The sequence below is a fragment of the Rattus norvegicus genome, chromosome 15, assembly GCF_036323735.1.
Source record: "Rattus norvegicus strain BN/NHsdMcwi chromosome 15, GRCr8, whole genome shotgun sequence".
NCBI lineage: Eukaryota > Metazoa > Chordata > Mammalia > Rodentia > Muridae > Rattus > Rattus norvegicus.
The window spans coordinates 61,063,189-61,086,792 of NC_086033.1; the positions used below are offsets into that span (position 1 = coordinate 61,063,189).

At 46.4% G+C, this 23,604-nt stretch overlaps 1 protein-coding gene across 1 annotated transcript; it reads right to left on the reverse strand.

Annotated features, from left to right (window-relative positions):
* Positions 1–8,385: 8,385 nt before the first annotated feature.
* On the reverse strand, positions 8,386–21,220 carry Rgcc (regulator of cell cycle). The gene is made up of 5 exons (NM_054008.2): positions 21,079–21,220; positions 20,344–20,529; positions 11,734–11,841; positions 10,029–10,091; positions 8,386–8,776 (listed from the first exon to the last, which is right to left on the reverse strand). Exons 1-5 carry the CDS (start codon positions 21,125–21,127, stop codon positions 8,769–8,771), a joined length of 414 nt encoding a protein of 137 aa, NP_446460.1. The 5' UTR covers positions 21,128–21,220; the 3' UTR covers positions 8,386–8,768.
* Positions 21,221–23,604: the final 2,384 nt, after the last annotated feature.

Here is a 23,604-nt window from a genome sequence, read left to right on the forward strand (position 1 = left end):
ATTCAGATGTAAAAGAAACACATACTGAGGGAACGAGAAATACCTCATCTGCTCTGAAATGGAGAGCAGCAACTGTAGGACCAGAACACCAACCATGATGGTGTAACAGGCCCAGGACTGACCATCCTGCTCTTGAAGGATATAAGGCCTGCAGCGGGGAGAAAGCCCAGTCAGCAATGGGGCTTGGACACCCAGAAACATGGTACACACTGTAGTAAAAGCTTAATTTTACCTCAGGAATAGTAGTCCATTGTGCCTGTGATGCTGGACACAATTCGTTGGCTCTGTTTGATTTTTGTCATGACCCTAGCAGACAAGAACTCACCTCTCTGCTTCAGAAATAAAGCCATAAAGATGCTGGGTATGAAATAGCTTTCTCATGGTCCCACAGCTTCTACACAGTATTGACGAGAGCTTAGCATGGTCTAGATTCAAAACCCCTCCTCCATTAACCACCACACACACAGAGGGATACATCCATGAAGAAATGTCATCAAATCCCAACCTTGAGTGTCAATAGTCAGTCATCGGCATCAGTCTCCCCTCAGCTCAGATGAGGTTTCTCTCACCTGAGACAAATGTGGTATGGAGTCTCCCAGTCATTATTGTTGAGGGTGAGACATGTGCTGGGCCCCTTCACCCCATTCCAGAGGCTGGTTTGGCACATGAATACTTGAGCTGGCACTGAATTGTCTTACTTGTGGGTATGAAATATTTTGTTTTGTTATTCTTTGGCCATTCCTCTCAGAAATTAGAACAGAATATTTCCATTCTAACAACAACAAAAACAAAAAACAAAAACAAAAACGCCTGCACAGAATCCCATCTTGCTATGTCCCCAAAAAGACTGCTAGCTGACCTTCTCTGGATCACAGTCAAGTGGTTTTCCAGGGACACTCCAGGTCCTAGAGAAGGTGAGTTTTATCCTGTAACTAAGACTTGAACGAGGGATTCTATGTGAGCAGAGGTAATATGAGTCTTCAACAAATGCTGTGGAAAGGGACAAGCCTGGGGCTTGACAAGCCTTCTCTCCTTCCCCTGGCTGACAGATAACTGTGAGTGCTAGAAGCCTAGCCATCCTTCTGATCAGGGAACAACCCTGCCCTGCTCATCTCTAGAAAGTTAGTGAGAAGTAAACCTTCAGCTTGTCTACCTCTTAATCTCTCATTCAAGAGCTTAGAACAATGCCCAAGAAAAGCACACAGAAATGTACATGACGAATCTTCAGGTGGGGGCTGAGCACGCATGCTTTCCAAGTACAGATGACGGACCATCTGTTTTCAAAACAGGTGAGGGCCTTGCTCCGTGAAACACATCTTACAGAGCTCAAAAAACACTTAACATTCCCAGAACCTCAGGCCCTGCATGACTCAGGCTACTTGTCCCCCAACCAAGTCATTATCCAACCAAGGTCCATAGAGTAAAAGCCACCCCTCCAACCCACTCACAGCAAAGAATTCATTCCTTTTCCCCAACCCGCAGAGCCTGGGTCTTGGGAGCCCCAAAAGGAAGAACTGAAATGTAGTTCCTCAGCTCCAGCATCAAAACACATGGAGAAAGCAAAGAGCCTCTGATGAGAAAAAAAAAGCTATCCCCAGGAGATAAAGCATCGTGAGCAAGAGTCAGACCCACACAATGGAAAAGACGAAATCTAGAAAAGACGCTGAGCACTTTGATCCAACAGAGGGACTGGAGAGATAGCTCAGTGGTTTCAAGCCATCTCTGCTGCTGTGTCAGACAACCTGGGTTTGGTCCCCAACCCATACATGGCAACTCACAACATGGAGTCTATAATCCCAGTTACAAGGGATCCAACACCTTCTCATGGCCTACGAGTGGGCACTGCCCACACATGCTGCACAGACATACACACATGCAAAACACCTATACACACAAAACAAAAATAAATCGTTTTAAAAATGAGAAACTTACTAATGTAACCCTTTACCACAGTGCCATCATGCTTTAATGGTACAAGCTTGTCCTTTGAGGCCACCAGCCAAAAGAGGGCAATGACTTTTCAGCTCTTTTTTTTAACAAAATGGAAGATACAACAAATGTAATGAAGAAATAGAAGGCATTCATAGTATCAGTAGAGAGGCAAAGACATCAGTACTTACAGTGTGATGCCATGTTTGTAACACACACACATACACACACACACACACACACACACACACACACACACACACACACACACAGAGCCAGAAAAAACACAGACATGGGACCAGCATACACAAAATCAATGTCAGTTCTGTTCACCACCAATGAAGAAAATCTGAAAGCAAACTTCATAAAAAATCTATTTTTTTTAAAGTTATTCGTTTTATGTTTCTTTGTGTGGGTGTGTGCTCCTGGTGTATGAGTGTGGGCCTGTGTGTACCACAGCACATGTGTGAAGGTCAGAGGACAACTTTACAGATGGGTTCTCTCCTTCTACCTTTACTTGGGTTGTCAGATTGATCTCAGATTGTCAGGCTGGTGTGTCAAGTGCTTTTCCCCACTAAGCAAGCTCTCCATTTTTAATAGTATCAGAATATTTAGTGGGTGGTTTAAACAAGAATGGTCCCCCCCATAAGCTCGTGTTGTTGACTGCTTAGTCATCAAGAAGTGGCACTATTTGAAAGGATTAGAAGGATTAAGAGGTGTGGCCTTGTTGGAGAAAGTGTGTCACTAAGAGTGGGCTGTGAGATTTCAAAAGCTCATGCCAAGACCAGTCTCTCTCTCTTGGCCTGAGGATCAGCTACTGTTCCAGTGCCATGCCTGCCTGCCTTGCCCGCTTACCTGCCATGACGATACTAGATTAACCTTTGAAACTGTAAGCAGGCCCTCAACAAAATGTTTTCTTGTAGAATAGTTGCCATGGTCATGATGTCTTTTCATAACAGTAGAGCAGTGATTAAGACATTTAACAATACATTTAATAAAAGATGCAAGGTTTATACCACAAAAACTATAAGCTATAATTGAGAGAATTAAAGAGGTAAAATAAACTTCTGTTACTTGTAACTTCACAAGAATTTAAACAGCTCCTTATGAATTGAAAGGGATTTCATGCCTGTAAATAAAGATCAGCTGTCAAGGCAGAAAGCATCAGCCTGGCATGGTGCACATCATGAACACCACCATGGAGAAAGCAGAGCCAGGAAGTTCGTGAATTTGAACTTCAACCCTGAGCTACACTGCAAGTTCTATGACAGCCTGGGCTGCATCATGAAACTGTGCAAAAAGATGGGAAAGAAAAAAGGAGACGGAAAGAGCCTCTTCATTTGCAGCTCCTGTTCCACAGTGGCACAAATCAGACTCAATGTAGGGAAATGTCTTCTTAAAAAGTTGTGACAACTAGCTGGTCTAGGGCAAAAGAATGGTGACGGAACTAATTTTGTACCACTTAACTCAAAGCAAATCACAGGCCTAAACGCAAAAGCTAAAACTACATTTTTTTTGTCTAGTTTGTGTGTGTGTATGTGTGTGTGTGTGTGTGTGTGTGTGTGTGTGTGTGTGTGTGTGTGTTTGAGTGTGTGTTAAACGGCAGCACAAGGGGGAGTCTTGGCCCATTCGACAGGCCTAATATAAAAGGGGGGTTATTTGGGACCTGGAGGAGGGGGTCGAGGCAGAGGAGGGAGGGGGACAGAGAAGAACAGAGAGAGGAGAGAGAAAGAGGAAGAGGCCCACTGGGACACATAGGAAATGGGAGAGTCAGAGAGGGAGAGGGGAGAGGGAGGGGAGGGGGAGGGGAGGGGGAGGGGGAGGGGGAGGGGAGGGGGAGGGGGAGGGGGAGGGGAGGGGGAGGGGGAGGGGGAGGGGAGGGGGAGGGGGAGGGGGAGGGGAGGGGGAGGGGGAGAAACAGTCCTTGAATGTAAGCCGGTCTTGTACTTGTACTGGCTGTTGCTAGGTAACGGTTGGCCGGCACCTAGAGGAATGCTAACAGTGTGAATGTGTGTCACGTGTATGAACGGAGACGGCAGAAGACTATCTTAAGTTCTTTCCTTTTCCTTTTTCAGTACTGAGGATTGAGCCTAAAACACCATTCTAGGAAGGCAAGCACCCTACTACTGAGCCACAGCCATGGTCTCACCCACCTATGTTTTAGAACCAACGTCTCTTACTGAGCTGGAACTTGCCAAGTTGGATTGACTGACTGATACCCGAACCCCAAGGGCCTGCCTGTCTCCCCCTTCCCCGCGCTGGAATGACAAGCACACCACAGTGTCCAACACTTTTGTGTGTGTTTTGGACGTAAAACTTGGGTCTTGATGCTCTCAAGGCAAGCACTTTACTGGCATCTCTGACATCTCTCTCCCGATGCCTGGTTTTTATTTTTTGTTTAATTTTGAGACAGATTCTCACTATGTAGCCCTTGAACTCGCCTATGTAGCCCACGCTCACCTTGCACCGGAAGTGATCGTACCTCAGTGTTCCACAGCTGGGATCATCATCATGAGCTGCTATGCCCAAGTTAAAAACTACGAAATTATTTATATATATATTGGTTTTTCTTTTTTTCTGATTTATTTATTTATTTATTTATTTATTTATTTATTATATTTAAGTATATTTAAGTACTCTGTAGCTGTCTTCAGACACACAGAAGAAAGCATCGGAGCTCATTCCAGATGGTTGTGAGCCACCATGTGGTTGCTGGGAATTGAACTCAGGACCTCTGGAAGAGCAGTCAGTGCTCTTAACCACTGAGCCATCTTCCCAGCCCAAACTATGAAATTATTAAAAGAAAGGCTAGGGGCAACTGTGTTGGAGCTGGGACCTGACTGGTTTCCTAGGGAGAATGCCACAACTGCAAGGAACAGAAGGATTTCAACAAAATTAAAACATTCATTGCTTCAAGGACAGAATCAAAAAAATACAGCTCTCTTGCTAAAGTCCGTGGAGCGATATAAACGAGATGTACCCCTGTTCCTTGGTTTACAAACCGAGGTGCAATTCCACAGTTCTACCAAAGTTTACCAGCTTTAACCAACGGGTTTATTAGGTCTTCTTACAGAGCAGGGGGTGAGAGTTTGTGGGAAGGAGATAGGTGACCTTAAGGCAGAGAACAAAACCCCCTGGCTATGCAGATGAAGTCCCCACCCTTAGTCATCAACGGGCTATCCTGTAGCTCTGCCCCATTCCCTAAAGTATGGGCAATTAAGAAGAGCTGCACACAGCTAATTGTGAGGAGGTTGAATACCAGGTGAGGGTTCCAAGACCCTCCCCACCCCCTTTCTAGGAGGGAAGGTAAAAAGACCCGGTTGTGAGGATCTTTTATAAGAAGGCCCAGATGGACTCCTGAAGATGGTGGTCGGACAGTCCTGTACGACACACCCACAAAAGAGAGGGTATTTTTTAAGTCACCTCTCTGATAAGGAACCTCAGTAATTTTCTACAGCTCCACACTGAAACAGAAGTCAGTAAACACTGAGAAGACTTCATTGATCGGACTCCTCGCCCAGTGGAGCTCTCTTCAGATAGAGACACCATCACCAAGGATGAGGGCATGGGGCAGTGGGAGGCCTCAACGACAACTGGCAATGTGACACAATGTGACCGCTTCCATGCCAATCAACAGTTCCTCAAAAGGTTAGCACAGAGCTTGGTTAGATCCAGCAATCCTAGGTCTGCTTCTATAACCTAGAAGACGTAAAACAGACCTCCAAACACTTGTACGTGGGAAGTAATGAGAGTGTTACTAGGCCAAAAGTAGAAACCCAAATGCCATCCATTAACTAAGCAATGGTTGTATATACAAAATGCAACGTCCTCGTGGTGGAATACTATTTTGTTACTCAAAGGTATGCCATATGGATTAACCTTGAAAATGCACTAACAGAAGAACACTGTATATAATTTCACGTAATGTGTCTAGAGTAGACCAATTCATACAGACAATGAACAGCGATAATGGCTGTAATATCTGGGGATATGCTAAGAGCTTCGAAACTAAAATTTCAGTAAGTGAATTATATCTCAAATATTCTAAAAAAAGGGGGGTGTGTGTGGTGAGATAGCTCAGCCAGTAAATGGCACATGCTGCACTAGCCCGCTGACTAGAATTGAATCCCAGGAGCCCATTCAAAGTTGTAGGAAAAGTTGTACTCCAACCTCCACACATGCACTGTGGCACATGTGTGCATATCTCACACACACACACACACACACACACACACACACAAGTTCTTTAAATTATGAGAGAAAATGTTTACATCGTACACAAAGCTTTCTTAGAAGATTGGGGAAAAGAAAACAAAAGGTATCTTTTCACAATACCCTACAAAATATCGAAATCTTATTAGTTTTCAAACATGCATTGCTAGGTGATTTTTACCACTGTAGGAACATCATAGAAAGGACTCAACGCAAACCTGGGCAGCATTATGTTGATCAAGCGAAAAGTCTTCATACAATCAAGAAAATTGGTAACCAATGTCTGAAGCAGCTGTTAGTACAACAGAGAGACTGTGTACAAATGTCTAAAACCTGTGACCTAACGGTGGGAAGTAGGTAATGACTGCACAAGCCAGGAAGTAGTGTGACTGTCGCTGTCATGCTCAAATCTTTTTTTTTTTCTTTTTTCTTTTTTTTCGGAGCTGGGGACCGAACCCAGGGCCTTGCGCTTGCTAGGCAAGCGCTCTACCGCTGAGCTAAATCCCCAACCCCATCATGCTCAAATCTTATGACTGAACGTGACACTATGTATGACCTGAAGCACAGTAGGCTCACACCGGCGTCACCACAAATATCTAATGCGTCCCACTAGAACACCATCACAGTGGCTGTGATGTCATAAGGTACTGGAGCACTTCCAGTTCTGGTGTAATCTATAGGACTGTCATCCGATGTGGCCTGTCATCCACAGGAACTCAGGTCACTCTGCACCATGTGACTATATTTGTGGTCCTAGCTTGTTTTCTGTTGCTGTGATAAAATCGTGACCAAAAGCCGTTTGGGGAGAAAAGGGATTTATGTGACTTATGTGTCCCCCTTAGTAAGTAAAACTCTTACAGGCACTCAAGCCAGAGCAGAGGCAGGAACCCTGGAGAGACGCTGCTTACGGGGTTACCCTCCGTGGCTCCCTCAGTTTGCTTTCTTAAAGCTGCCAGGATCCCCTGCTCGGTGATAGCACTGTCCAGACTGAGCCAGACCCTCCCGCATCAATCATTCATCCAGCAAAAGCCCCGAAGATAGCCCATTGGCCTATCAGTTGAGTGTAGTTCCTCAAATGAGGCTTCCTCTCCCAGGTAACTCCAGTCTACTCAAGTTTACAGAACCAAGCAGCACGAGGAATGTAGGGGTGGGTACTGCATCAGCAGCACAGACACATATATACATATACATATATATATACATGTATATGTACATGTATTATATGTAATGTATAGTGTATGTATAGGTGCATGTATGTATGTATATGTATATGTATAGTGTATGTATAGGTACATGTATGTTATGTATATGTATAGTGTATGTATATGTGCATGTATGTATATATATGTATAGTGTGTGTATATGTATACATATATGTATATGTACATGTATATACCAAGACTGGAACAGATGAAGCTCAGCACAGCCCTGAGGATGACACACAGAATAATGAACTAGTCCATGGTTTTCATTTTCCTCGGTGGCGTAGCCACTGAGAAGTGTCTGTCCCTCAACCTCCCACCCACACTCAGGCAAGAAACTCTAATCAAACTCTGGACTACACAAAAAAAGACTCGAAAGTAGGAGGGTGACTTGCTGAGAAGGGTCCACAGGAAAGGGAGAGAAAAAGGGAGGGATTGGAGTGTATGTGAAAATGGCTATAATGTATTCTATAAAGACAAAAAACTATCAATAAAAGAAAAGTCAAAGACTTTTTAAAAAGATTTATTTTTATGTTTTTTTTCCCCATATATATCTGGGCAGCCCATGTGTGTCTGCTGCCTGAGGAAGTCTAGATTCCCTGGAACTAGAGTTACAGATAGCTGGGAGCAGCCTTATGGGAGCTGAGAATTCCATCTGGGTCTTCTGGAAGAGCAACCTGGGCTCTTCACTGCTGAGCCAGCTCTCCCGCTCCAAGGGAAAATGTTGAGATTTTATTTTTTATGTCCTGTTTGTGCACCACATGCATGCAGTGCCAGAGGAAGCCAGAAGGTGGCGTTGTATCCCCTGGCACTGGAATTCATGACAGGTGTGCCTGCCATGTGGGTTCTGGGCATTGAACCCAACTCCTCTAGAAGGGCAGTTAGTGCTCTCAACCACTGAGGCTTCCCTCCAGCCCCACAAAGACAAGGTTTAAGGTAAGGAGTCTGTGTAAATGGGGTTCTCACTAGGACTCCAGAAGCCCATCATGCCGCTAGGAAACTACTAAATGGAGACACACTGACAGAAATAAGACAGCTTTCAAGGTACAGATCCCAGTTTAAATTTTATTTGTATACAAAAATATATTATGATGGGAAAGCTTATTATGACCTCCAACTATATATAAGTAATTACAAATATTTCCATAAAAGCACTTTAATTTATAGAAGAGCTATGTTTAAGGAGTAAAAACACATTAGATAGATCATCTGTTGAATATGGTGCAGGCAGGTAAACAAAGTCAGCCTCATTGTCTGAACTGCCCAGAGATGGACCCAATGGCTAAAGTTATGGCGAACCAAGAACGGCCGGATGCCTCGAGCTCTGCCCGCTCCCGCAGCAGACTTAGTAGCCGATTTTGCCAGGGCCTGGCGTAGCCTTCTGGAGTTTCACTCTTGTGGCATAAGAATCTCAAACTCCTTGCTTCACATACCTGGAAAGAAGACATAGAATAAGTTACCCCTGCTGGAGGCTCACAACTCCCTCGCTTAGCCACATCACAGAGTCTCAGACGGCATCAAGAGCAAGGTTAATGGCAGGTTTCCTGTGCGACGTATGGCTGGTTAACTGGAATGGCTAGGAGGCCAGCTTCAGTGTGCGTAAAGTAGGCAGGCATGTTGCACGGACTGAATACAAATTGTGTTGCAATTAGAATCATCTCTGTCGAAACAGGCCTCCGTCTTCTGATGCAGGTTGGCGCAAAAGAGGGCAATAAAACCAGCAAGCAAATACAGAACGACAAAGTGTTAAGAGCATGGCTATTTTAAACAGGCTACTCCAAAATTAGCTACTGGGTCTAAACTTTTTAGATTTTTTACCTCTTTGGCAGAAAAAAAAACCCAGAATATTTCTTACAGAAAAAAAAATCACTTTCACTAAGTAATTAAGAAACCAGAACACGGGCTGGGGATTTAGCTCAGTGGTAGAGCGCTTACCTAGGAAGCGAAAGGCCCTGGGTTCGGTCCCCAGCTCCGAAAAAAAAAAAGAACCAAAAAAAAAAAAAAAAAAAAAAAGAAAGAAAGAAACCAGAACACAAGTCCCCTATGAGAAATGCTGACGCCAGCAACCCTACAGGCTGGGGCTGGTCCTTCTGCGTCCTGCAGGCTTGTCCTTTGGAAGTGGATCATGCAGACAGTATGGCAGGTCCTCCCTCTAACACAGGTCCCCAGCCCACCCCCATTTCAATTTTGATCTCAAGTTTTCGGTTTGGGGTCACACAAAATAGATAATGATGGTAAAATTCCCAAAAGAGAAGCACGCACTGAATCTGGGTCGCTGGGGAGTTGGCCTGGGTCAGACCTCTCACCAGGCATCTGCATCAAACCCAGGGAAGTTACCCTGTGCAGAACAGACCCCTGTGGTTTGCCGGAGGAAGGCATATGTGACCAATCAGCCCCCTTCTCTCAGGACTGAACATCTCCTCAGCAAAGCTCTTACCATTTTTGAAACAATGTGTCATTGGCGCACTGCTGACCTGTTTGCACAGTTGGGAAAGCCACTCCGCCTACCTTCCTGCAGGCTCACCCTCCAAACTGCTTTCTGAGCCAGTGAGGTTGCTATACCTAGAGCCTTATGGTGAAACTCTCTACCCGCCAGGGGCAAGCTGGGAAACTTCACAGCACATTATCAAAGGCGTGGCTCGGTGTTCTGTCGGGTGATGTTTTAAACACCAAGCATGTACTCACTTGCTAAGGTTCTGTCCAGATCAGCGATGAAGTCTTCGAGCTCTTTAGTGTCACCTAATTTGGCTGCAAAAGAGAACAGAGTTCAGCTTCCCTCTCGGACACAGCTGATAGGGGATTTCTCAGGGTTTTGGAAACCTGTTGTCTTCAGAGACCTCACGGGAGTGTGCCCGCACCAGACCTCAGTGTCTGCTCGACATTTACTTTCATCTCAGCAACTGGCCTGGAGGCTACCACCCTCAGCCACCACCCACCCACCTTCCTAACCTGGAAGACGGGTCTCTCAGGGTCATAAAAGTGGGGAAGGGGGCAAATTGTGCTGTTACTGGAAGACATTACTGTAGTCCTCCAATGTGATGTGAGTGTAAAGCTACTACTATTTGGTGTCAAAGTGGAACATGGAAAGTGGCAGTCTCACTTGACACACGCAGAGTAGCACGGAGCTTGCGTCTACACACTGCTGCCTCTGCAGCGATGCCTACGATCTCCATAGGCATTTTACTTTGCTAACTATCGTTCTCTGTCAGTCACCCTTGCTGCCTACAACAGATCGTCGTTCTCAGCTCTCAAGCCCACTCACCACCAGGGCCTTTTCCTTCTGCAATCCCCACCTCTGGAGGATTAGGTAGCTCAGATCAAGCAGTACGCAAGCCACCCTCTAGGCTGCTCTCTCCCCGGAGTGCACAAATCCATTACAGATCAGAGGCTGAACAACCGTGGCCGAATCCCCAGTGGTTGCCAGCATTCTCGTTGAGAAGGGAATTTAAAAATACCTCTTTCGAGAAAGAGGGAAATTCTACTTGAATGCTGCATGGAGACAAGTGGTGGAATCTTCACGTTCCTTTGAAATTTGGCTCCTTTTTTTTTTTTTTTTTTTTTGTATTTTGCATCTGTTTCCAGCCACTCCAACTTTCCCTGGAGGGGGTAACTTCTTTTTGTTCTCAAAAGGGCGCCTGTCCAATGTAACAGAATATTCGGCTCTCTAGCTGGTGAAACTTGGCCAGTTCCGAAAACTAAGAAGGATTGGTGAAACTTTATCCCCTCTTCAGTCTATTCATACCTAAGCAGAGAGAAGGGGAGCTGATGTTTTCAATTACGTCCACTTTACTTTTTAAAAACATGTATGTTTGTAACATGTATATTATAGATATTATCTATAATATTATATAAAGATCTATATTAAAACTATATATATATTTGGTATATGTGTGTATGTGTGTATGTGTGTGTATGTATGTATGTATGCATGCATGCATGTATGTGGGGATCAGAGGATAACTACTGAAGAGGTTCCAGAGATCAAACTCAGCTTGTTGGGTTTGGCAGCAAGCACCCTTTCACACTAAGCCATCTCACTAACTCTACATGACATCGCTCTTGTCTCATAATGACAGTTGCTAAATTCTGTCACCCAAAAACCCTGGGGTAAACAGTTAATGAAGTTAAAAAAGAAACTTCTCATTGCTGCAAAGCCACATTGCTGAGTGTTTTACATTCCGGAACCAAGTCTGGGGAGACAATGAGAAGCACTCCCTCGACCACAAGACATTCAGCCAAAATCCAATGGAATGACTCGCTTACTCAGCCCTCAGCCCTTCCCCAACCATTTTCCTCATCTATCTGCTTTGTGTGCTGCGAAGGGAAAGCCTAGGTGAGGATGGGGGTGGGGATTAAAGAGCAGAAAAAGCAGTCCAGTTGGTGAGGTCACCTTTCCGAGGAGTGACAGCGGAGGACAAGAGGGCTGGAGTGGAGTCCGTCGGAGAATTCAGCTTCTCATCACTGAAGGTGAAGCTGTCCCTGTACAACGAGTCTGCACCTTGAAGGGAGAAAGCCATATTCATCAGGAGCTATATTCAACCAAACCACATGCTAGACAGTGTGGGTCTACGGCTGTTAATCTCAGAGAACCAGATCTATACTTTAAAAAAGCAGGCCAGTTCCCAACTAGGCCCTAAATGATGTTAGGCAAGGAAGTGTGCATGTGTGTGTATTCAGTCAAGTAAGTCCATTGGCAACCATTGTTCCTCTGGGGGGAAAAAAAAAAGTGTGACCTGTTAACAGGATTAGATCTCTATTAGTCAGATCCTGGGTGATGGGACGGGGGTTGGAATATGACTTAGCCTAGTTGGTAGGGTGCTTGTCCAGAAGGCCTGAAACCCTGGGTTCAGTCCCCAGCACCACATAAATTAGGCACAGTGGTGAAAGACCAGGAGTTAGACTCCCTTGTAGGCAGGACAGATAGACAGAGGGGCCATGGTTGGATAATAAAGGTAGTGAACACCCAAGACAGCTGGCTTCTTCCTCAGCTTCCTGACTTGAAACAAAAACCTGGCAGTTTAAGCAAAAGGCCTTGAAGGCTTTTGTCACCCACCCTCAGGCTCTCTGCTGATGGACTAGCTCAACAGGTTCAAGGCTGGATCAGGACTTGTTACACTACAGCTGTGGCCCAATCAACTAACTATCCTGTCCCTCTTCAAACTGGCTAGCCCTAGATTAGGGGAGGAGAACTCCGTAGTCTTAAAAAACAAAAACAAAAAACTACAAAACAAAACTAAACAAAACAAAACAAACAAACAAAAAAACCAACCTGGCTTCTGCTCTGAAGAGGGTCTTGTTCTGTGCGTCTGACACATACGTGTTTCCTCACCCCCAATAACCATTTTAAGTGCTAATTCTGTCTGCTCTGGTTTGCAGTATTTGAGATTTCTCTTCGGCTCCTGCTGCATTTAAGACTTTCCCTGCCTGGGTTCAGTCCCCAGCTCCGAAAAAAAAGAACCAAAAAAAAAAAAAAAAAAAAAAAGACTTTCCCTGCCTTTAATACTTTAATTGGTAAAGGAAACAACCAGAGCCAGAGCCCTGGACTGTATCAGCCGCGTACCAGTCAGCGGCACACCGGTGATCCCAGCGCTCTGGAGGGAGAAATAGGGGGATGGGAAATTCAAGGTCATCCTTAGCTACACACTGAGTTTGAGGCCAGCCTGACTCAGGAAATACATGAGGCTCTGTCTTTAAAAATAAAGGGGAGGGGGTGTGGGGTAATGGAGTGAGGACTAAAGGGATGACTCATCAGTTAAGAGCTAGCTGCTTTTCCAGAGGACATGGGTTCAATTCCCAATACCAGCCTAACAGTTCCCAACAATCCATAACTACAGGTCTAGGGATCTAATGCCCTTTTCTAGTCTCCTTGGGCACCAAGTACAGGAGTGGTACATACATAGGGGCAAAACACTCCTACACATAAGTCAAATTTAAACACTCAAAATATAGGATCATTTTTCAGTGAAAAATGTTTTCTTCCTTCTAAACACTTTTCAGCTATAAGCACAATGTTGGGCCCTGCATCTAATTAGTTTCCCTTCCTTGCTCTTGAGTCCTGACCACACAGTTCCCAAGATTCTGCACTCCTGTACTGGAGTCCAAAACAAAGACTGTTTTTGTTCTTGTCTGTTCATCCATTACAAGCAAGGGACTTCACGGCTCCTCCTATTCTTATGCCCTAAATGTCAAGGCCCTGCCAGGCCATGCTGCACCAGGGCCAGCTACTGCTTGCTCAAGGGTGCTGAGAAGAGACCACATTCTGGGCCTCAATTTACTCATCAATAAGAAAGGAAGGAGGACTGGACAACCCTTCCAGACCTTCCCAGTTCTAAGATTCTAAGTCCTGCAGAGAAGGAGGAAGCCAGTCCTGCTCTGAAAAGCTAACACCGGAGGCTCAAAGACAGAGGTTAACGGAAGCAGGATGTGGCCCCAGAGGTGGTGGTGAGGAAGCCAATTTTCTGGTTAAAACTGAAAGGAAAGCAAAGCCAGCCAGCGTACAGCTGGAGCTCTGGAAGGCCCTCGAGGTGAGCAGCTGAATGAGAGCCTAGCCAGGCCCCTGCTACCCCAGAGGCTCCTGGTCTTCAAGCCACTTCCCTCAGTTCACGGAGAGGAAACACATCTTGCTCTAGTTCCATTAACATAGAATGAACTTGTCTGAATTATTTGTTAATGTACTCAGAATAAAAGAAAATCCAGCTCTGACAGAAGTTTCTGGTCTTGTGAGAACTGGGCTCTATTCCTGCAAGGCTGCCACCCTCCTCAAGTAATCTTGTTTGGCTCCATTTCCTCTGCCTTCCAACCACCTCCTTGTCATCTTTTCCGGCCTACAGACCAACCTACCACACTTTCCCCAACGTCTCCAGAGAATCCTCCTGAGCAGTCCTCGAAATCTTTGCTTCCTTAAAGAGTTCTAGCCCAGACTACCTTAAAGGACCACAGCCATTTTTCAGGGCTTTGATGATCAACCCATCCCGAGACCTTCAACACTGAACCTTAAATCCATACTTCCCCTCCAAAAATGTTATCATTCACTCCCACCCCCCCAGAATGCTGGTCCTTGAAACGGGAGACCAATTGTGTTCTGGCATGACCAAGAACACCACTGAACCCTCCCACTCTGACTACCGTGAGAAGTATAATCACTTCTGGTCTACAGGTCTGGCCTCAGCCCTACTTCCCAAGTGTACCTGAGAATGGGACACTTTGTGCCCTCCTATTAATATCTCTTAGGATGTTGGAACTCCCTAGAATTTGACTTGGAAGCTCTTCTGCTTTTTTTTTCCCCCAGCCAAGTCCGCCTGTAGAACAGCACCAGTGGCAGCAACCCCATCCCCTGCACACAGGAAAGTACACCACACACATCTGTCGCTGCTCCCTGGAGGAACATCACCGTTTATCACTGTCAGTAACCAGCAGCGATCACCACAGATGCAGGCTAAGAAGAAACATAGGAAGAGAAGATCTTTGGAGGCAAGAAAGCCCCGGAAAGACTCAGGGGAAGCAGGCTATAAGCCAAGAAGGAATACCAGCCCCCTTGCCACCTTATCCTTGTCTCTTAAAGACATCCAAGAACATCCATCATTTAGACCAGAGCTCCAGCTCTGAGACCCACTAGCCCAGAGCTTAAAGGCCACCCCTCCCTGTTCTCTATCTCTCAGAACAGCTGCCACTTAAGAGCCACTTTCAATACCACACCTCATTCCACCCATCCCCGAATACACCACAGTCCTTGCCCTAGCTTTGAACTTCATTTCTGTTCAGCTCCAAATCTCCAGACATTTCTCATCCACATATAATCAGGTTGGTTCGCCTTCTAAACAGTTGAGCCAGTAACCATTGGCTGTTTAAAGAGACAATAATCTCCACATGGGAAAGGCCATTACAAAAGAGAATGACAGAATAAAGACCATCCACAGAGGAGTAAGGGAGACCTTATCCTTGAGGCGGTGGGGAAGAGTCTCAGGGGACCATCCTGGCTTGCCTTTGATCCTTCAAAATCTAGTCCGTGTGATAAATTCCTTAACCCATGCATTTCCCTCAAGGTCAGAAAATAGAGGCAGAATCTGCTTTTGACATGACAAATCCATTCAGTTGTAAGTCTGTCTGATCCGTGTTTGCCTCTTTGCTGAGGAACTCATACTGCTCTCACAATGAGGGAGAAAGAGGGGATAAAATACAGCATCTATATTACACATACATACAGGTCAGCATAGCCTAAGGCAGTAACAACCCACTCATTCTGCATATGATGCTGTGGTTTCATAACGATTTGATTTTCGAGTTCCTAGGAAAACAGCGGGTCCAGGGAGGAGGACCTCATCACTGAGAAGAAAAAGAATCAAGGGGTTGGGGATTTAGCTCAGTGGTAGAGCGCTTGCCTAGCAAGCACAAGGCCCTGGGTTCGGTCCCCAGCTCCGGGGGAAAAAAAAAAAAAAAAAAGAAAGAAAAAGAATCAAAATTCTAAGCCCTGGATTCCTGCTGTTTTCAGGTTATAACATTTATTTTTTTAAAAGTTTCTCTTCAGAGGTAGTTAACCAAGAACATACCCACAACACAGAGATACTCAGACTCTGAACTTCTTTACTCAGTTTTTCCCCTAACAGGCTTTTAGGAAGAGCCTGATGAACAGACTCTCATGCCAGAGGTTATAGTAGATGAATAGATAAGCCAGGTTCAACCTCCTACTGTGTCTGCTCCCTTAGAACTCTAGTTCTTGCAAAAATAAGATTCAGCCAGTCGGATAAAATGACAGCGGTGTGTCTCTGGCTGATATCACAGACAAGTACTGCTGTCCCACCCTGTGTGGTGTTGTCACAATCAAGGGGCGCAGTGGTGATCTGAGGAACCTTCATGTGTGGTAAGGTAGACCGTAAAGCATCTACTTTAGACTGCCTTGAAGGAAGGCCCACCTCACTAGAATCAAATTCCTGCTACAAATGTTTTAAATTTTAAATTCCTGATCCATTTAATACATTGAAATCTCAGATTCTGGGACTGGGTCTCCTAAGGGACCATCAAAGAATAAATAAACAAAGCATATTAAATACATGACCCCTAACTTTAGGTATGGCCATCAAGTATAAGAAATTCCATAGTTCAAACAGAAGCTTTGTTTAAAAGAAAGGCATAGGATTTTTTGGTTTTTGTTGTTTTTAAGTTGGGGGAGGCGGATTTGGGAGAAAGGTAATTTAGGGTTAGAACTGACACATGCTACCCCAGAGAAAAGTAAAACCACAAACAGTGAGCCTTGCCCAGAATGCCTGTAAATATAGAACGATCTGCAACAAGTGAACTACAGTAATTAACCAAGAAAAAGGAAGCCCTGGGCCTGTGGACTTTCCTACAGGGAATGACAGGCATGAGGGGGTCTTACTTCTCCTCCATTTCTAAATTCTGACAGCTTCAGTGACACGTGGCACAGTGACAAAGAATCCTGGGTCTATTTGATCGCTGTGCCCCCAGCTACCCTCTGGGATGGCCCTGTTCCCCCTAAGATAGTTTGCCTGGTATCAGAGACTAAGACCCGTCACTCGCTCAGTTCCTAACATGGTGCCAGGTATCTGGAGGGCTCCTACCTAGCCTCATCCTCTCACATCTTGACAGGTTTAAACTCCTGACTCCTCAGCTCCATTAGCCACTGGCTTAGTAACTGTGATTCTGGTTTCTAGGATCCCCAAGGCGTCCTCTCTCAGGGCCAGATTAGAATATTCTAAGCAGAACTGTGTAGATGTTCTAAGTCTTGCTGTGCTAAAGAACCCAGTTCCTTATTCTCCCTAAGATATCTGCAGTCTCATCATAGCTACAGCATGGAGAGTAGACTTCAGACCCTTCCTACCAAACAGCAGAACACTTGCCCTCTCACAGGACAATCTATGTGAAACCCCAATATATAAGAATCACACCTTCATCTTTAAAGGCTTAAGTCAATATAATTAACCATTTGCAAAGTCAACCAGTAGAAACATACAATTAATACATGGGTTAAAATTTGGGATAGAATGAGTAAAAATTTGATTAGACCCACTTAAAGACTCATGCTGTACTTTCAAAGCCAATAAATAATAATAATAATAATAATAATAACAACAACAACAACAACAACAATAATAATAATACTGCAAAAGAGCTGGGTGTGATGGCACACACCTTTAATCCCATCACTTGGGTCTCTGTGAGTCTGAGGCCAGGCTGGTGTATAGCGTGAGTTCCAGGATAGCCAGAGCTACATAGTAAGACCCTGGCTTCAAATAAATAAATGAACCTAAAGGTGGTCAACTTCTACAGCACCCCAGAGGCTCAAGCCTGAAGACTACTTTTCTAGCTCCCAACTGCACTGCCCTTTTACTGAGAATCTTAAAACTGTTCCTAATGGAGTGCTATGGGAAAGACACAGTCCTGTAAAAAACCCGTTTTTACTTATTCCCCAAAGTGAATGTGTGTGTCTATGCATTTGAATACAGTACCCTGGGAGGCCAAAGGTGTGAGCTGTCAACACAGGTGTTAGGAACTGAATGAAGTCTGGTCCTTTTGAAAAGCAATTCCAGTCTTCAACCTCTGAGACATTGCTCCAGTCTCAAAACCTGTTGTTGTTGTTGTTGTTCGTTTGTTTGTTTTGGTTTTTATGAGGAGAAGAAGGTATTTTTCAAAAGTCAGAAATAGTCATCACCTATGTCCACAGACCTTCGATCCTGAAAGCCTTGAGGAAGACCTGCAATACCATATATAAAAAGATGCATGATCTGAGCTTGAGGGAAACACCAGGCTACTCCCAAGTTCGGCTCACATGCTAGCCAACCCTTTGTAAAGACAGAGCACTGCCATAGATGGCCAGCCTTCCTTCTGTTATTTTATCAACAAGATTAATTAATGAAGATAAAGGTGCCTAACTTGTAGGACTGTGGTAAAGATTTTGTGTGATAACATTCAAAGAACAGCCAGAGATGGCTGATAACAAGAGCTAACACGTTACAATCATAGCAACCCCAAGGAGAGCTTGCTAAAAGTAAGCTAGTTGCTGTTGCCGCCATGATCAGCCAGATTGGCCCTCTCAGGAGAGCTAAGTTTCAGTGGGCTGCACTCTCCCAGACATCCACTTCCACCAGACAGATCGAGTATTAGGAATGTCTGCGCTCATTCCTGGAGACGATCAAGACATACATGTTATGTGTCCTTAAGGAAACATGACTTAGATACACACAAATCCCAAGAGGATTTCTAAGCATGCAGGAAACAAACCACATTGCCAGCAAAGACCAAGGTCATCTGTGCTTTCTCAGATCCATCCTGTTACTTCTCTAACCACTACAGTAAAAGCTTAAGTTAACAAAAGCGGAAAGCAAAACAGGCAGAGATAACAACTCTCTCTCAAACTAAGAAACTGTAGCAAATTCTCTTTTTAAGACTCCTAAAAACACACCCTGGATCTTAAACCCCTCCTGGCAGAACTGGTGGGTGCTGTCCACTGTCACCTCATAGGTTCAGACTCCAGACTGTGGCTTAGCAAGGAGCTGTCCTTGACTACAGGGCAGCAAGGACAGACCTAGCCTCCTCTCCTGTGGAGAAGAGAATTTATACACGATGAAAAATGTGTCCCTTGATCCAGTGGATGAAAAATGTGTCCCTTGATCCAGTGGAAGGAGATATATTCAAGTTACGACACAGCTGTGGAGACAAATTTCCAAAGGAAGGCTTCTTTTGCATACTGTGAACAAGTGACCAGGCCATTGGCATCAAAATGCAAAAGCTCTAAATGGAGAACAGTTCACCAGCACTCTTCCATCCCCCTTCACCTCCTAAGTCACGTGGCGGTCTGTGCAGACTGCTAAGGAAAATCAAACTGGAGCTCGGGTTTCAGATCCAAACCCTGACCAGGATGTCAAACATTATCCCTCCTTAGGAGGACAGCTCGGGCCCAGAATCTTCACCCAGAAAGAAAGGAAGAGCTTTCTAGACTTCAAAACAACATGACTTTTACTCCCAGAATCGAGGACAGCACAATTGGTGATGTCTGAGCCTGCATCTAGGGACTAAGGATTCATGAACAAACAGAATTTAAAGCTTACACTGAAAAACAGTGAATAAGCCAACCAAGATTTGAAAACAATTATGTAATAATAAAAGTCACCAACTTCACTGTCCTTGCAGGTCACTTGGGTTACTGAAAACACTCCCCCCCACACCCCCTTTTCTTTCTACCAAGGTTATTAGGACAGAGGCATTGTGGAAGAGGTTACCAGGATGAACCAACCTCTCTGGGTAACCCGGAGGGTGGGCACCTCTGAACCCTGCACTTGACCTCAGAAGTGCCTGAAGTGTCGAAAGAGCCAGACGGCAGCTCAGCAGAGAGCGAACGAAGTTATTTCAAGCATTCCAAAAACAGCAGCTTATGAAATCATTTTGGTTTCACAAATGTTTCATTATTTGTGCTCACCCATGTCCCCAAGTCCCCCAGCACCCATTCTGGAAAAGGAAAGGGAGGGTGCTGTTGGTTTAGTGTTTGCATAGCATGCAAAAAGTCCTAAGGCGGACCCCCAGCATTGCCTAAACTGATGTGCCCAAGCAAGGAGGCAAGGAGGATCAGAGGTTCAAAGTCATCCTCAGCTACATAGATCACCTGGGAAGGGTTTCAAAATAGTAAAAAAAAAAAAAAAAAGAACAACGGGAGAAAGGCGGGAAAACTGTTGGCAGGCCTGGCTGAACTCCCAGGAGTTCTGGCTGGCTGCACAAACCCTCAGGCCTCATGATACACACCTGCCATGACAGGTAGACCCACAGCTCTTCAAGAGCCCCCAAGATCCCCTCCGTGACCGTCCCCCCCTCAAGGATGCCTTAATGACCCCCGCATACACGGGCTAAAGACTCAGAAAGTCAACTCTTTCTGAGTTGACACCCGGTGTACACCCCCAGACACCGTGCCTCAGTTTATAGATGACACGGGTGACTCTAGAGCTCTGGGAAGCCTGAGCCCTGGGGTTACCTTCTTCCACAGAGCTTCACTTACTCTCGGAGTCGCTGAAGCCGCTGCTGTCACTGACGCTGGCGCTGCTGCGCCGCTTCATGCGCTCCAGGTGCTCCTCATAGTGGAAGTGGCGCTCGTGGAAGGGCGACGCGAAGTCGGCCAGCACCGCGTCGAACTCGCACAGCACGTCCGTCAGGTCTGCAGCGGCCGCGGAGTCCATGGCCGGGGCTGGGGGAGGGCACAGAGGGGATCTGGAGGGGCGGCCAGCGTTCCCTAGAATGGCTAACTTCACTCTGCCTTTGCCCGTGACAGCCACGCAGTCAGTTACTTGGTAAGCTCTCAACCACCCTCTAAAGCGCCTGTCACCAGACACAGACGAGAAGCGGCCTCCGTGGGTGGAGCTGGGAGTCTGGAAGTCACTTAGCCCACCCCACGCGCTTTCCTACTCGTGCCCACGCTCGCTCCCTGGAGCGCGTGGCGGCGGGAAGTCTGAGTCAGCAAGCACCCGTTACGTGTCAGGCTCAGGTTCCTTGTCCCGCGTGGGTAACCAAGCTGAGCCTGCATGGGACGAGCGATTCGGGGACGGGATGCCAGGGTGATGGAGGACAGAAAGGTGGACATTGGAAGGGGACCATCGCGACCCCTCTTCTCTCGCTCCTACCTGCAGGCTCCGACTCTCAGGGACCCCGGAGCTGAGCGTGTAGCTTAGCGTGGACACAGTCCCTGGCTTCGATTCCGGGGCGCAGAGGTGGAGGGGACACCCAAAAAGGCACTCACCTGCGGCCGCCACGGCCGCGGGGCTGCTCTGCGTGGAGGGCGGCTTCATGGAGAGGTTGCTCAGTGACACGTGTAGTAGAGATGCTGAGAGGTGTTGGCCCTGGTGGCTGCCGCCTGCACTGCGGTCCGCTCGGGTGGTTCAGCCTCGCTCCTGTCTGAGCCTGAGCGCTAGCTACTCGCCTGCGCCGCCACCCGCCAGCTACACCCTCTTATAGCCACCGGCAGGGGCGGGGCGGGGCGGGGCCGCCGAGTAAGTCCCAGACGATCTAGGGGACGCCCCTGTCTCCCCACCCACTACCCCCAGCACCGCCCTAGCCACGCGCCGGCCTCCGGAGAACCGCAGTGACGACTAGTGTCGCCGGAGCCCGGGTTACCGCCCCAAATATTTACCCGCCGTTTTCTCCACCACCCTGACAACCCGACCCAAAGAAGTGTCTTTGTGGGCATCAAAATTCCCGCCTTCTGGCCAAGCCTCCTTGAGCCTCAGGTCTCTCATCTATGAAATGGAACTGCAAATGCAGAGCCTCCTTGCTTGCTGCAAAAATAAAGGACCTGAGGACCTCAGTAGGTTGTGCGAGGAGCCAGTCTCCATCTGATTTTCTCAAGGAATTTGCAAGATGGTGCGTGGACAGAGTAGACAGCTGAGGCTGTGGGTTGAGGTGAATGCAGTCTTCAATTGAGGTGACCTCAGAGTGCAGAGCACCACATGGACGGATCCATTCCGGTATAGGGCCATATGATTGAACATCCATACTTAGCACGGCCCAGTATAATTCCTGCCTCGGGTGACAAATTGCCCTTTTCCGCAGGTAGTTACTTAAAAGTACAGTAAGAGGCTATAAGTGCCTGTAGTCCCAGGCCTGAGGAGATTGGGAGAAGGGGGCGGGGTCCAGGAAGAGAATGGAGATTTGAGGGCTACCGTGTGAAAACGACATAGCACAATCCTGCCTGTAAAGTGTTTGCTGTGCAAGCATGAAGATCTGAATTCGAGCTCCAAAATCCACATTAAAAACAAAACAAACAAACAAAAACAAACTGGAAGGACACCCATTTATAATCCCAGCCCTGAGAGGCAGAGGCTGGCAAATCCCCGGGGCTCCCCAGCCTAGCCTAAAGTGAGAACTCCAAGCCGATGGAAAGCTGTATCTTAAAAATATGGAGGTGGGCAATGCCTGAGAAATCAATCACATTTGAAGTTGACCTCTGACCTTGACATGCACAACATTCACCTGTGACCTGTGTGTGTACCTGCCCATGCTACACACACACACACACACCACACACACACACACACACACACACACACACACACACACACACACACACACGGACAAAATTAATTAAATGTAAAGTAAGGGGTTAAGTGGCAGCTGGAAATATGTTTAGTGATAAAGTGCTTGCCTAGAATGGGTAAGCCCTGAGTTTGAAGGCTCATCCTCAGACCTGCAAAAAAATAAATAAATACTTTTCATAAATAAAGGTAAAACCATCAAAATTGAATACAATGAAATGTCCCTTAGCTACACTAGACATTTTTAAGGGATCAATGGCCATCATCACAGAATCTTTGGACAGTGTTATGTGAGGACATCTTTCCTTGGTGACTCCAGCCCTCCAGCCTAGGTGTCAGAATGTGGCATGCACCAGGTCTCTTCCCAACAGCCACCCTGAAGAGCATGATCATTGCCAATGGTCGGCAGGTGTAAAACTGGAGTAGGGCAACTAAGCAGCATGTCTACCCCTTAGTGGTTTAATAGAAAGCAGGCCTGTCTCTTTTCAGCGCCACTTTGAGGTTAGCCACACCCTTCCTCCCTAGGGTGGAGAACTAAGCAGTCCAAGGAGGCACTGAGCCCCAGAGAGCTGATAATGCAGGCTGCAGAATCCCCAAGCAAGGCACCTCCTTCTTTAACCAGCACCGCCCCCCACTTTCTTCTCTCTCCCAAAGCATTGTTTTTGATGCTGGTGGCACCCACTGCTCATGCCCTGAGCTGACAGCAGCAGCCAATCTGGGAGGTGCAGCCAAAAAGGTGCTAATTACATGTTTCAGTTAGTTCATGGAGCACAGTTGAATTGTCAACAGTCCACCTGGTGGGCAATTGGGTTGCCCCCAGCCCATCCTCAAAGGCCTCATGAGGTGTTACACATGTGTTGATCTTGATTTCTTCCCTCTAACCAGGTAAAGGTTTAAACCCTTAATTTCCAGAGCCTCCTGCCTGGGCTCCATAGCCCAGGGCCTTTTATGGCCACCACCCACCTGACAGCAGTGACAGAGATAGTCGATGACCTCAGTGTTCAGGTGTGACCTGTCCCTCAGGAGGGATGGGGAGCTCTTTCCTTCACCTCCTCACTGAGACTTACCTAACTTCCAAGTTTCAAAAGGTCATTCTGACATCGAACACAATGGCCTCAAGAAAAAGATGGGCTGGAGAGATGGCTCAACAGTTAAGAGCTCTGACTGCTCTTCCAGAGGTCCTGAGTTTAATTCCCAGCAACCACAAGGTGGCTCACGACCATCTGTAATGGGAT